Consider the following 12,367-nt stretch of genomic DNA (forward strand, 5'->3'; position numbering starts at 1 on the left):
ATATTTTTACTAAGAAATGCTGAGATACATACTCTGAGGTTAGCATAGGTCTGGTTCTGTCTAATGCTCTGTATTTTTCTGCAGTCCAGAACAGTATGACACTTAAAAACATGGCTGTTTCATTTTCTTGGGTTGTGTTTTCTTTTTTTAATTGTGAGTCTGTAGCTCTTCGCTTAAATTTTGTAGGAGCTAGCAGGTGAATTGGAGAAATTTAATCTACATTTCTAGTTTGTTGTTTATGTTATTTTGAACTAAAGCCATAGTAATGGAATAACCTTGTAAAATGAAAGGCGGGTTTTCACAGGGTGGGAGGACAGTTAACAGAAAAAGGAAAAAAGTGTAATCCTTAATGTTTCTTCATATGTGGACATGCATGTAGAATTGAAGTTCGTGGTAATTGTTGGTGTATTCCCATAAGCACGGTACTTTGCCTGTGATTTTTGAAAGGATCAATCACTTGCAGCAATTTATGTAATAACTTTCTGGTGGGTGATTCTATTATTTTATTTATGCCTTTTGCCTGGTTCACCAGAATGCAATACCTTTGCTCCTTGGTACAGTAAATGCACTCTGTAATATCTATTATGGTATGGTCAAAGAATAATTTATTGTCAGATAGAAAAATAGGTCAACACTAATGTCACTTGATGATCAACCCCCCAAGTTTAATAAAACACCTCACCAGCACGCATTCTGCACAGTGCTTGATGTTTTATTAGGACTACGGTACCTTACAGTACCTAGCTATAGCGGGAGTGTAATTACTGAGCTGTCAGGGTGATAAGTGGGATTAATGGCAGCCTGGTGCACTTTAGTCTGCAGAGTGCTCAGAGAATCAGAAGATGGTATTATTATAAGAGAAAGTCTGGACTGGCATATTCATGGTACCCTCCCCTCCTCCCCAAAGCTCACATTCGAGTTTGCACTACCCACCCCCCAATAGCTGACATTTTCGGCAGCTGTTATTTGTGAACCAGCTCAAAAATCAAAAGAGAAATAATTTGGTAAAGATGCTTGCTATCCTCAACGGGTAATCTGTGCACTGCTTATCCTGCTAGGTGCCATTCTAGTCAGTTTTGACATGAGATTGTTCTATATATAATCCACAGAAATGTATTTTATGTTAAGTGTAATTCTTTTGGTCTTGGATACAGGACTGCTGTGTTTTAAAGGAAACCACATTCAGGAAAGCAAAGAGCAAAAAGTCATAATGGAATTGTTGCCTTTTTTAAACGTGTGATTTTCCACTTCTGTTATTTCCTTACTGCCTACACAGGCAAAATGATCATCTGAACCCTCATAGTGGTGCGTTTTGTCTAGTGTATCTCCTTTTTTCTGGTTTCTAGTACTAAAACTTTGCTGTTTCAGCCTGCTTGGAATGCTAAGAGCATTGTCTTGACTCAGTGCTCTGGCCGTATCAACCCTCTGAGGTCCCCACTGTCTTGCCTGTGCTTGCTAAGGCATTTCTAGCGTGTGCCTGTCGGGGTAGCGCTGGGCAGTGGTATATTTAACTTCCACAGCTAAATCTGCTGGTGCTCTTCTGCCAGAGCCCTCTGACATCCTGACTAGCTGAACTAGTAACACACTATGATGTTGAACCTGCATTTGGCTTTATCAGATTTCCCAGCTTTTGCAGCCTGTGAAACCTGTTTTGCTTTAAATATTTAACTTTGGGACCTTTTTCCCATGACTAGGTCTGTGAGGAAATCCAAGCAACCACTACCACATGTGCCTTCAGATTTTGCTGGTGCCGTGCTGTCTGCAATACCCAGTTATATGATAATGAACAGGAAGATGAAAGATTAATTAATCTTTTACTTAACTGACTTTGTGTTCTCTCTTATTCCACCATTAGTTGAAAAAAACAAAACAAACAAAAAAGAAAACAAAAGCAATGCACTTGATTCACGAAGTCAGGCCAGTTTTTCACTAGGTATTTCAGGCAATTAATTCATTTTAATATGCTCTTCATTTCTCCGTGTGTGTAGTCCGTAGGGCTCTTGCAGTTTTTCTGTCTTTGAAAATATTCTGTCCCAGCCAGTTCCACAGGGTTATTATCTATCATGAAGTAACAGTAATTAAGGTGGACTTGTGGAATTTATGTAAGTAGTTGTGCTCAGATAATATGTGAACACCAGATTTTATTTCATTTTCCATAGATTGTTAAAGTGATAATTTATATAAATTCTGTATGCTACTATAATATTTAAAGAGCATCTGGAATAACTTAACAAATTCTCAGATAATTAGTAGTGTGACATTTGACCTCTGATAATCATTGATATGTAAAGCCAAAAGTCTGTACAAATAGCTTTGTGGTTAATAGAGAAACATTTTAGTTCTTCAGCTGACTTCTACTTTTTTTTTGTTAGGTTTGCTTACTGCAAAATGCATAGACTACCCTGAGGGTTTAATCCTTAGATGGGACTTGTGCAAGCAATCAGACCAGTACATCCTCATGGATGACTGTGCAGAAACAGACAATAAATCTTTGCTACTTAGTATGTTTTAATACACAGTTAGGTTTTGTCATTAGGGGTGACAAGAAAGAGGGTCTTAGGTATTTCAGTTGGGAGTGTGCATAAGACTACTGAATTGTTTTCAGAGGTCACAGACATATCACAGGAAACTTGTAGAAAAGCGACTTGAGAATTTATCAGCCATTTTTACACACATAGTGTACTGACACATAGAGTACAAATTAATTCCTTCCTCTGTGGAAATACCGTTGCTGTTGTATAGCTTCTTCAGGGTTTGGTGTTGGGACCAGTGCTGTTTAACATCTTTGTTGGTGACATGGACAGTGGGATTAAGTGCACCCTCAGCAAGTTTGCCCATGACACAGAGCTGTGTGGGGTGGCCAACACGCTGGAGGGGGGGGATGCCATCCAGAGGGACCTCGACAGGCTTGAGAAGTGGACTTGTGCAAACCTCGTGAAGTTCAACAAGGCCAAGTGCAAGGTCCTGCACGTGGGTTGGGGCAATCCCAAGCACAAATACAGGCTGGGTGATGAGTGGATTGAGAGTAGCCCTGCAGAGAAGAACTTGGGGGTGTTAGTGGATGGAAAACTGACTGTGAGCCAACAATGTGCGCTCACTACCCAGAAAGGCAACAGTGTCCTGGGCTGCAACAGGAGAATTGTGCCCAGCAGGTCGAGAGAGGGGATTCTCCCCCTCTAATCCACTCTCGTGAGAACCCACCCGGAGTCCTGCATCCAGTTCTGGGGCCCCCAACATAAGAAGGACGTGAGTGGGTCCAGAGGAGGCCATGAAGATGATCAGGGGGCCTTATGAGGACAGGCTGAGAGAGTTGGGGCTGTTCAGCCTGGAGAAAAGAGCAGGCTCTGGGCAGACCTTATAGCGGCCTTCCAGTACTTAAGGGGGCCTATGGGAAAGCTGGGAAAGGACTCTTTATCAGGAGGTGTAGGGATAAGACAAAGGGTAATGGTTTTAAACTGAAAGAGGGTAGATTTAGATTATAAATAAAGAAGAAATTCTTTTATGTGAGGGCTGTGAGGCACTGGCACAGGCTGCCCAGAGCAGCTGTGGCTGCCCCCTCCCTGGCAGGGTTCCAGGCCAGGCTGGACGGGGCTTGGGGCAACCTGGGCTGGTGGAAGGTGTCCCTGCCTGTGGCAGGGGGGTTGGAACTAGGTGATCTTTAAGGTCCCTTCCAATCCAAACCATTCTGTGATTCTATGTCTGACTGTCCAACATCCAGAGTTTAATCCACAGCGACAGTTCTAGAACTTCGTTAATAAATTCAGATTCACAGCACAGATGTTTTTCAAATAGAATAATGAAATGGTCAGGAGTTTAGCAATCTCAGATTCCAGGAAAAAAAATTACTTCTATACAATTAGACATTGTTTCCTAATACTTAGATGTGTAGTACATATGTTTGTAACTGCACCCTTCTACCTTCCTTTGTAAAGTGTAGTCAACAGAACGTAACCAATCAGTGTTGAATGCAAGTCAATAATAATCATGTAGTGGTTTTTGGTTTTAAATAAAAAAGTTTTATGGAAATGCTCTGTATTATTCCTTCGTGGCTTATCTTCTACTCTGCTAACTTGAAAACCTCATGCTATTGGCAGCATTTGTATTCCATGTCTCCTTGACACATTTTTTTTATTCCTGTAGATGCTTAAAATGTGCAGATGCCCCCTGTCAGAAGAGTTGCCCAACTAATCTGGACATCAAGTCATTCATCACAAGTATTGCAAACAAGGTAAAATCAGGCTTGCAGTAGTACGTGAAAGCAGATAACAGCATTTACTTGCAGTTCTGTTAGTGAGATTGCATTTCAAGGTTTATCTTTGTAAAGTCTTAAGAAGAAAATAGTGCTTACAAAAGATGCTTTAAAGTTCAAGTCAGCTAAGTTTTAGTTATTTTTGCTGTTGTTCCATGCCCGTACAGATAGTGTATAGTGCAAATCTATTTCTTCATGTCACTTTTTCTATAAAGTTTTTGGTTTTGATGGCTTTCAAATATAATGATATTCAAAAACCTGAGCATTACATTGTAATTATTTAACTTTGCTGCTACCTGACGTATTACAGTTACTAACCTTTTCTTTCATTAAAAGTGTTCTGTTTTTTTAAGAAGTGATTATGGTTTAAATTTGCTTTGGGCAGAAATTTGGCATGAAGGTGGTTATCTCAAGGAATGCTTTCTTGTAGTTTATAGTAAGAGGCTCTGGTTAATGCAAATGTAGGCAGTCTCTTAGACTATTAGTAAAATACTACAAGACAAAATTGAAGCCCCTTTTTGGTGGTACTGTACCTTTTCCTTTCTTAATAGGCTATTATGCTATAGTCATAATGAAATCTTAAAAACATTTTTCTAATTTGTGGTTTACAAATTACTTTTAATGTTCAGAAATAGAAATAAATATGACTGCGAAGTTGATATGACAAGACTAATTAGGCTGTCGGGGATAGCGTAAAGATGACTGGATATTGATTGCTCCATACCTTTTAAAACTTACTTCCCATCTGTAAAATCATCAGCTGCCATATGATTTAGTTGTCTGTATGAGACCAACTAGACCGATAATCTACTGGGCATGCTACAAAGATTTTCTGGTGGCATTTTATGCTCTAACATGTCTCTCATTTAGATGCAGCTGAAAGGGCTAACACAGGTAAGGTTGGAGTGAAGTGGGCAACAGCAGCACTGCTGTATGTAAGTTAACAGCCACATTACTTTTACTACACTGTGTGTTGAATGGAGAAGACACTAGTAAATTCTACACCTTAACAAGGAACATTAGGATAAGAGGAGATATTAAGATACATGTCTCAATTCTAACATAACTATGCGTTGATGTGGTTTACAGTAACTACCGTTATGCCCAGCATCGGTATATAGACAGTTTTCTTATATAATCTCTACCCTGTCACTGCAGCATTCATTTTCATGAATGTAGGCATCTGTTTGTAACCATAGTATAGTATGAGGCATTTTGCTGCTTATTACCTCTTTCAGGCATTGTGAAGCAGGGAAACTGAACGGAGAAGGTACAAAGCAGTAATGAAACTGCTAGTCTCCATCTCATCATTGTGCTGTAGTTTGTTTAGGAAGCCTAAACAAAATTTTATGTAAGTATTTTATGAGGATGGTCTTTTCTTATTAAGGATTAGTTATGCTACTGCTTTGAGTAGGATAGGGTGGTATGTTGCTGAGCAGAGAAAAAAGGTTTGACTGTCAAAACGTAGAAGATGGGAGTAAGGAGCCAGGGAAGATGGACTGAAGACTGCAACAGATGTCAGAAGAACTAACACCAGCAGCATCCTGGAATGATAAATTTGGTGGGTCTTTTAGACTCTGATAACCTCAGAAATATGATGCCCCTTTCTGCCTTGGCAGAAAGGATAAGTCATTTTAACAGCTGATTCATTCTGAATTCTGTGAATCCATCACAGAGCAGAGAAAATCAAGGTGGGGTGACTGCAGAGATTTGAGAGGTGCAATTTGGCAAAGGTATACTGGAATAGTATTAGGAAACTGTCTCAAAGGTGTGAAGTGAAGTCTGCCTTGCTGAAGCCAATGGGTATATTCTTACAGGATTTAATAGGGCCAGATTTAACCTGTCAGATGGTCAGTGAGGTGGATCAACCCTATAAAGTTTGGGCTGTTTGATGATAACTCTTTTAAATCATCTTGGAAGCTGAAGATGCTAGGTAAGATGCTGGGTTTGCCCTGAGCAAGTGACATGATCCCTTGCTGTTTTATCAGGAAATCCCGCTTTAGAAAAGAACTTCAGTATACTACTGTTCTCTTAGGAGACTTAACATTCTTTATGGAAAAATCTAAGCATCGTCAATTACTGAAATGTAATTACACCTTTCTTTTCGGACTCTATCCCTATTTATCAATAGCTTCTGTATCTACTTTGAGACTAGTTTTTATGAAAGGTATGCAACAATTTTGGAACTGCTTTTACCTCATGTTGATGCCTGATGATTGCATAGACAGCAGGAAACATTCCTACACAGGATAAAAGGTCAGGTAGTTGGTTTCTGCTAGCCAAGATGTTAGGATGGGAAATTGCATGCCTAAAATCAGCACTGGTTCTGTGAAATCCAGTTCCAAGTGTGAGCTTACATACAGTCTTACCCTTTACTTTCTCTCTTTACCCTATTGGAAGAAATCTAGTACAGCATGGCTGTGGAAGCATTTCTCTGCCACAGCTCTAATACCGACTTTAAAAACAAATATACAGAAGACCAAACCAAACCAAAAAACAAATTAAAAAAGCTAGAATTGAGAAGAACTCATAACCAGATATGCTTAGCAGGTAGCCTAAGTCGTGAGCTGAGAAACATGTCTTGGAAGTCCTGCATATTTGTGGCCTCCATGTCAATGGATGTGTCTCCTCTAATTCATGTACCAAGCGACTTCTCAGGGATGTAAACAGTGTGTAGAGGGAACCCAACCTTGATGGCTGCAGTCTGATAGGTTGAATTTTCCTTTTGATGAATTTGTTTCTGGTGCCTTTGGTAGAAAATATTTCTTTCGTAACAAATTCTTTTCTTCAGAAAAAGTAACAGTAAATTCTTCTGTTTCCTTTATTAATAATTTTTTTTTCTAGGTATAGGTACGTACTACTGTTTTTACACTACTGCACTTTGAGTATCATTGCTTTCTGCCAAGCAATCAATAGATATAAGGTGGAAGTTGAAGGAAGATTACCAAAAGTTGAAATGATTCACCTGAAGTTATGACCCTGGGAGAGTCTGTGTGAGAGCCTGCTGCTGTGGCTACTCCTGCAGTGTTGTCTCCCCTCTTTCATTCGGCTGCTGTGGTGGTTGGGGTACCTGTACTATATGCTTTAGAGCAGATAGAAAGCAAGAATGGTGTGATTTTGAAAACCACACTAAAATTTATAACTTACAATTTTGAAAATGTTTAATGGTACCAGTAAGTAATTTTTCAATTTGTTATGTATTTTTCTGAACTTCTGTTGAAATACTCATTTAGATATCATTCAGCAATTTGCTTGCTGAATTTTTTTGTATTATTGTCATAAAAGTATTTCCTTCACATGATCAAGGATATTTTACATGTCACTGAAATTACTTTTCAAAACGATAAATATTTTTTGCTTTTTTCAGCTTGTAAGTAAACTTTCTTTTTTAATCTAAAAACTGATAAATATATCTGGTAGCTTCTAGACAAAATAACTATATGAAGCATATAGCATTCAGGTATTTGAGGTCAATAAATCCAGGAAATTGGGGTATTCTTTCTAGGCTTATTGACGTCCCTGTCCTGTTTCTGAATCTTTCTTCACCACTCACTTGAGAAACTCCCTTCAGCAGGTTACCGTTCTACTTGTTTAGAGGAGATTCAGTTCAATAAATTCCTTGGTCTTATCCCTGTGTAAGCAGTAAGAAGTACTGCATGCAGGTATTTATTTAAACATGATTCATTATTAATATAGAGTATTTAGACAGCAGCGTACTGAAAATGAATGACTTTGTCAGGTATTTAAGAGCTCTATTGTATGTAGTTTGTTTGTTGGAAAACAGCTATAGCAATCATAAAAGGTCAGGGATTCTTGTTCCCTTAAGCCTGAGGCTTTTTAGATATTTACAGGCCTTGTACAATGTAGCTGTTCCAGCTGTTCTGCCATTAGACCTGAGCTCAGGAGTGGAAGAGGGACATGGGAGGAGGGGTTGTTTCTGGGTTGAGAGGGTAATTGAATTGCCAGACTCAATGAGCCTTGAGCCTCTTTGAGAAAAAGGATGTCACTTATGCTGTATTGTGTTAGCTGCTGTGACTCAGTAGAATTTAGGCCACAACTTCCATTCTCTCTTTCCATACAAACTGGATTACAACTCCACTTTATAAAGGTACAATCTATTCTATTGTGTCACCCCAGTCAGTGTTTCTCAGTTCATACGGACCGCTTGCAATTGTGTCTCTTGGGGTCCAGACTTCATGTTCACCATGCACATATCACTACTTCTGTTTCTAAACATCAGAAGATGGCAAACGAGTATTCTGACTTCCAGCTGTCCTCTCTTTAAATACAATCTTCACATGGCAAAGTGCATATTATTTGTTTTATAATGCACGAGTGCCATCTTAGTTATTTGTTTCTTTAAAAAGAAAATACTAAGAAAAAAACCTGTTCAGCTACTGCAGGAGAAAGCTTTGCTCCCCTGCCACTGAACAAGTACCAAGAGTGATTTTAGGATTTTATGTCTTCCCTTCCCCATGTTGGTGTGTGAAAGCAAGAAGGACTTGGTAAAATGGAGATCCAGTGCCTTTCATCCTTTAGGGCTGGCATAAGCAAATATTGTACAGCAGCAGAAAATGCTACAGCTTCCCAGAAGCAACTCTCAGCCTGAACAGTTGCAACCTGCCCATCTTTCCTCCTGTTAAGCAGAATCGTGTGCCAGAGGCAGCTGCCCATTAGGAAGCAACAGCTGCTCATGTGCTCTACCTTTGTACTGTTCAGTGAGACATTCCTGGAGCTTTTTGTTATCAGACACATTTATGGTTGAGCAGTCCTGTGGTGCAGTTTAGGGATGAGGATATTAAATTGTGTTACGTGGCACAGGCATAAGGAGTGACTCAGCCTTTATAGTTTGAGTATAATGAAGAATTAGGGGTACAGAAGTATCTTTTGTGTTATCAGTACTCAAAAATCATATTTCATAGCTGCAGCCCTCTTTTTTTTTTTATCTCAAGTCTTCAAATATTACAGTGATTTTTGACATTGATTAAACAGTTTTCTCCCTGTTCAGAAAGACCATCTTCTCCCCTATTTAATAATAAACTGATCTGAGCTGACATGTCAACTGTTTTCAACAGACTTTGTAGGTGGATGTAAGCCTTCTGGTGGCCATCATTTTAAAAAAACAGAAAACTGGAAAAAAACCCAACACCAACAAAGCCACGTTACCCTCTTGATAAAAATTTGTCCCTGGACTGTGCAGAGTGCACGCAGGGAAGTGGGGGAGAGAGAAATGAATGCCAGGAACAGTACAGAGAACACTGTGGAACATGAGTAAATCTTGGGATTTTGGAGGAATGTTTAGATTTAAATGAATCCAAAGGAAATGTGTGGGTTTTTTTCAAGAGAGAAATTTATTTTTTCAAGGGAGAAATGGGAAGGGGAATGAACTGGACGATAGTGATGGATACTAGGGGATAAAGGTGAGTGTGAAGTTTGGGAGGTTGAGAGCATAAAGGAAAAATTATTTATGGTAATATACTGGAAATTACAAAGAAGGAAAAGTGGGTAGACAAAGGAAGGCAAGAGACAAAAAGCTGTGCGATCATTAAGAGAAAATGAAATGAAGAAAAGATTGTAAGAGAGAAAGGGTGGTGAGAGACATAGGATTATGACAGGTGAGAGAAACAGAATGATGGTTTTTCTGTGCCAGAGGAACTGAGTAAATTAACAAAGGACATCTATATGCCATTGCAAAGACTGTAGAAAATCGTGAGTCACAGTTCATATGTAAAATACTGTAAGTGGGATACTGTTAATACAATGAAGGATTGTGGAAGTCAGAAAGCTGCTAGATGATTGGTAATAATTATATACAGATATGCATCACAATTAATCTTTAAGTACTACGTTGGGGCCCCAGGTTTTTGAAAGTGCTGTTTTATTCAGCTTTCTCTGTTAATCTTTGTATATTTCAGGTCACTAAATACAAAAAAAAAAAAAAAAAAAAAAATTTAAAAGAAAAAGTAGTAATGGTGTTAAATTGATGCACTTGAAACAGTGACTTTTCTTGAGATGTCTGTTTGTACTTAGTGTAATGGAATGGCTGACAGCTGGTTTCAGTTGCCATAGTGTAATTATGTAGAATAGACTTTTGCGATGACACTATGTCAATTAAGGAATCTCTCACATTCTAGACTACAAAGGACAAAATGACAGTACAAGATATTTCTTCCGTTCTTTTTCATAAAAAGATAGTGACACTGTGTGAAATTACAGTCCTGTTATGATGACACAAGTCAAATGATGTGAAAGATTTCTGGATTGATTAAAAATCATCAGCATTATAATATAGAATATGTATGATTTGATAAGTTGCTGTTATGTTTTGTTCATTCTTCTTTGGAAGATACTTTGGGGGGCTGACAGACTGGAGGTGTTTCGTGTTATATTTGAACTGGTGTGTGTCAATGTGAAAAACGCTACTTATATAACAACGTACTTTAAATAGTGTATGTGTATGTGAAAATATTTTAATCCAATACATCTTGAGTAAATTTTAAAGCCATTGCAGAACGTGAACTAAGATAGGAGGTGGTGATATTTCCCGTTTTTTTTTTTTCTATGTCTACCTTTTTTTTTTTAAACTAAACCAAGATGAAAAGGAAGCTACTACTTCTTGATTCTTTTCTTTTAAAGTCTTAATTGTCCCAAAATCCTGATGAAGTCAGTGTTTTTGTTTTTATTACACAAAGCATATAATAATGCATATTCTTCATTGTTTTTGAGAAAACTATAATAGCAAAACACTATGATGCATAATGAATTTATATAAAAAGCTGTTGAATGGAATTGAAAGAAAAGATGCTGTAGGCATTTCCTGATAGTAAACGCAATTTCTGCTGGTCTCTCAGTATTGATCCTATGTGTTTTAATAGGTCTTTTTTCAAGTAAAAACCAGTCTCATTTGCATACAAATTATATAATACTTCCAAATGATACATGTGGAGATCCTCCTCTGCCTGGTTTCCACTGATTATTGATGTCCGTTTAAGGCTTGTTTTTGTTCCCTGTGTTAGCAATGTTGTATTTATTGACATTTTGATGTAGGAAACCACAAAACATCCTATCCAGTTAGATTAATTTATTTCTGTGGAAGTTCACAGGAAAAAAGACTCTATGAACAAAGGCATGAGCAGACATTTATCTCATTAAAAAATTCAGAAACATTCTAGTTTTAGACTTACTTCCTCTGTGACGTCTGTAAGGAACTAGCCAACTGAGTCATCTTATTATTTCAGCATCTAAAAAAATTATTCCAAGCTGTTAAGGTAGCTTGCATCATTCCATGCACTGGAGTAACTGTCATTTTAATGAAGCCAGCATCTCTTTAATTCTGATTCTTTCTCATGTACAACATGTGGTGTGTAGTTACCAGCTTGCCAGGTCTGCATCTCATGTCTATTTTGTGTGCAGCTTACTATATCCTGGTTTTGTGAAATAAAAGTGATCAATACTTTTTTTATAAAATGTGGCTATTCTATGAATATTCTACCTTTAATGTCGCTGGTAAATGTAATGATCATTAATACATGTTTTGAGCTTAAAAAAAAGTTATGTAAGCACAAAGTGTTCATGTAACTAAACATTTAAGATGTTTAAGTTTTTGTTAAGTATTAGAAAACATTTTTCTAATCATGTTTGATATGTTAGATAATAAATCAACACAGTAAAGGCAGGATATATGATTAAATAGAATGGAAGGAGAAAGAGAGGAAGCAACTCAGAGCTGGGCTCTGGAGACCTGGCCACAGCCCAGTCTCCGTGCTGGACTGTGCCCTGGGTACCAGGAAGGTGGCCGATGGGCTTGCTCCCGAGCCACTGCACGGAGTCATGGTAGCAGCATGTGGCCGTATCCTTTCACTGGTAGTGGACAGTATCAGTGGCACTGGGAACAGTGGTTACACTGCTGTTCTGTAAGGCTGAACAGGAGAGTTAGGGAACTGCAGCTGTTCTACAAGTGTAAGTTTACCAGTGGTAAAATTGACACAGGGTGACTTTTTGTTGTCAGACAGGGAAGCCAGGTCAGCACTGAACCAGTACTTCCTTTCATCTCTAGAGGTGTCCACTTTAGCAAAGTTGGAGCACACTAGTGAAGCAGTGCAGAAGACTTGCCCTGTT

The 12,367-nt window shown here is 38.4% G+C and overlaps 1 protein-coding gene across 5 annotated transcripts in view; it reads left to right on the top strand.

Annotated features, from left to right (window-relative positions):
- Window positions 1–12,367, top strand: part of DPYD (dihydropyrimidine dehydrogenase) — a 360,191-nt gene that overhangs the window by 95,823 nt on the left and 252,001 nt on the right. For all 5 annotated transcript variants that reach the window (XM_042805542.1, XM_042805516.1, XM_042805526.1 and 2 more), the window contains one exon: window positions 4,141–4,228. In XM_042805542.1, the coding sequence (XP_042661476.1) occupies window positions 4,141–4,228 (88 nt within the window). The remainder of the gene's footprint in view (window positions 1–4,140; window positions 4,229–12,367) is intronic.

The sequence above is a fragment of the Tyto alba genome, unplaced genomic scaffold (genome assembly GCF_018691265.1).
Source record: "Tyto alba isolate M040663 unplaced genomic scaffold, T.alba_DEE_v4.0 Super-Scaffold_1000006, whole genome shotgun sequence".
Classification (NCBI taxonomy): Eukaryota; Metazoa; Chordata; class Aves; order Strigiformes; family Tytonidae; genus Tyto; species Tyto alba.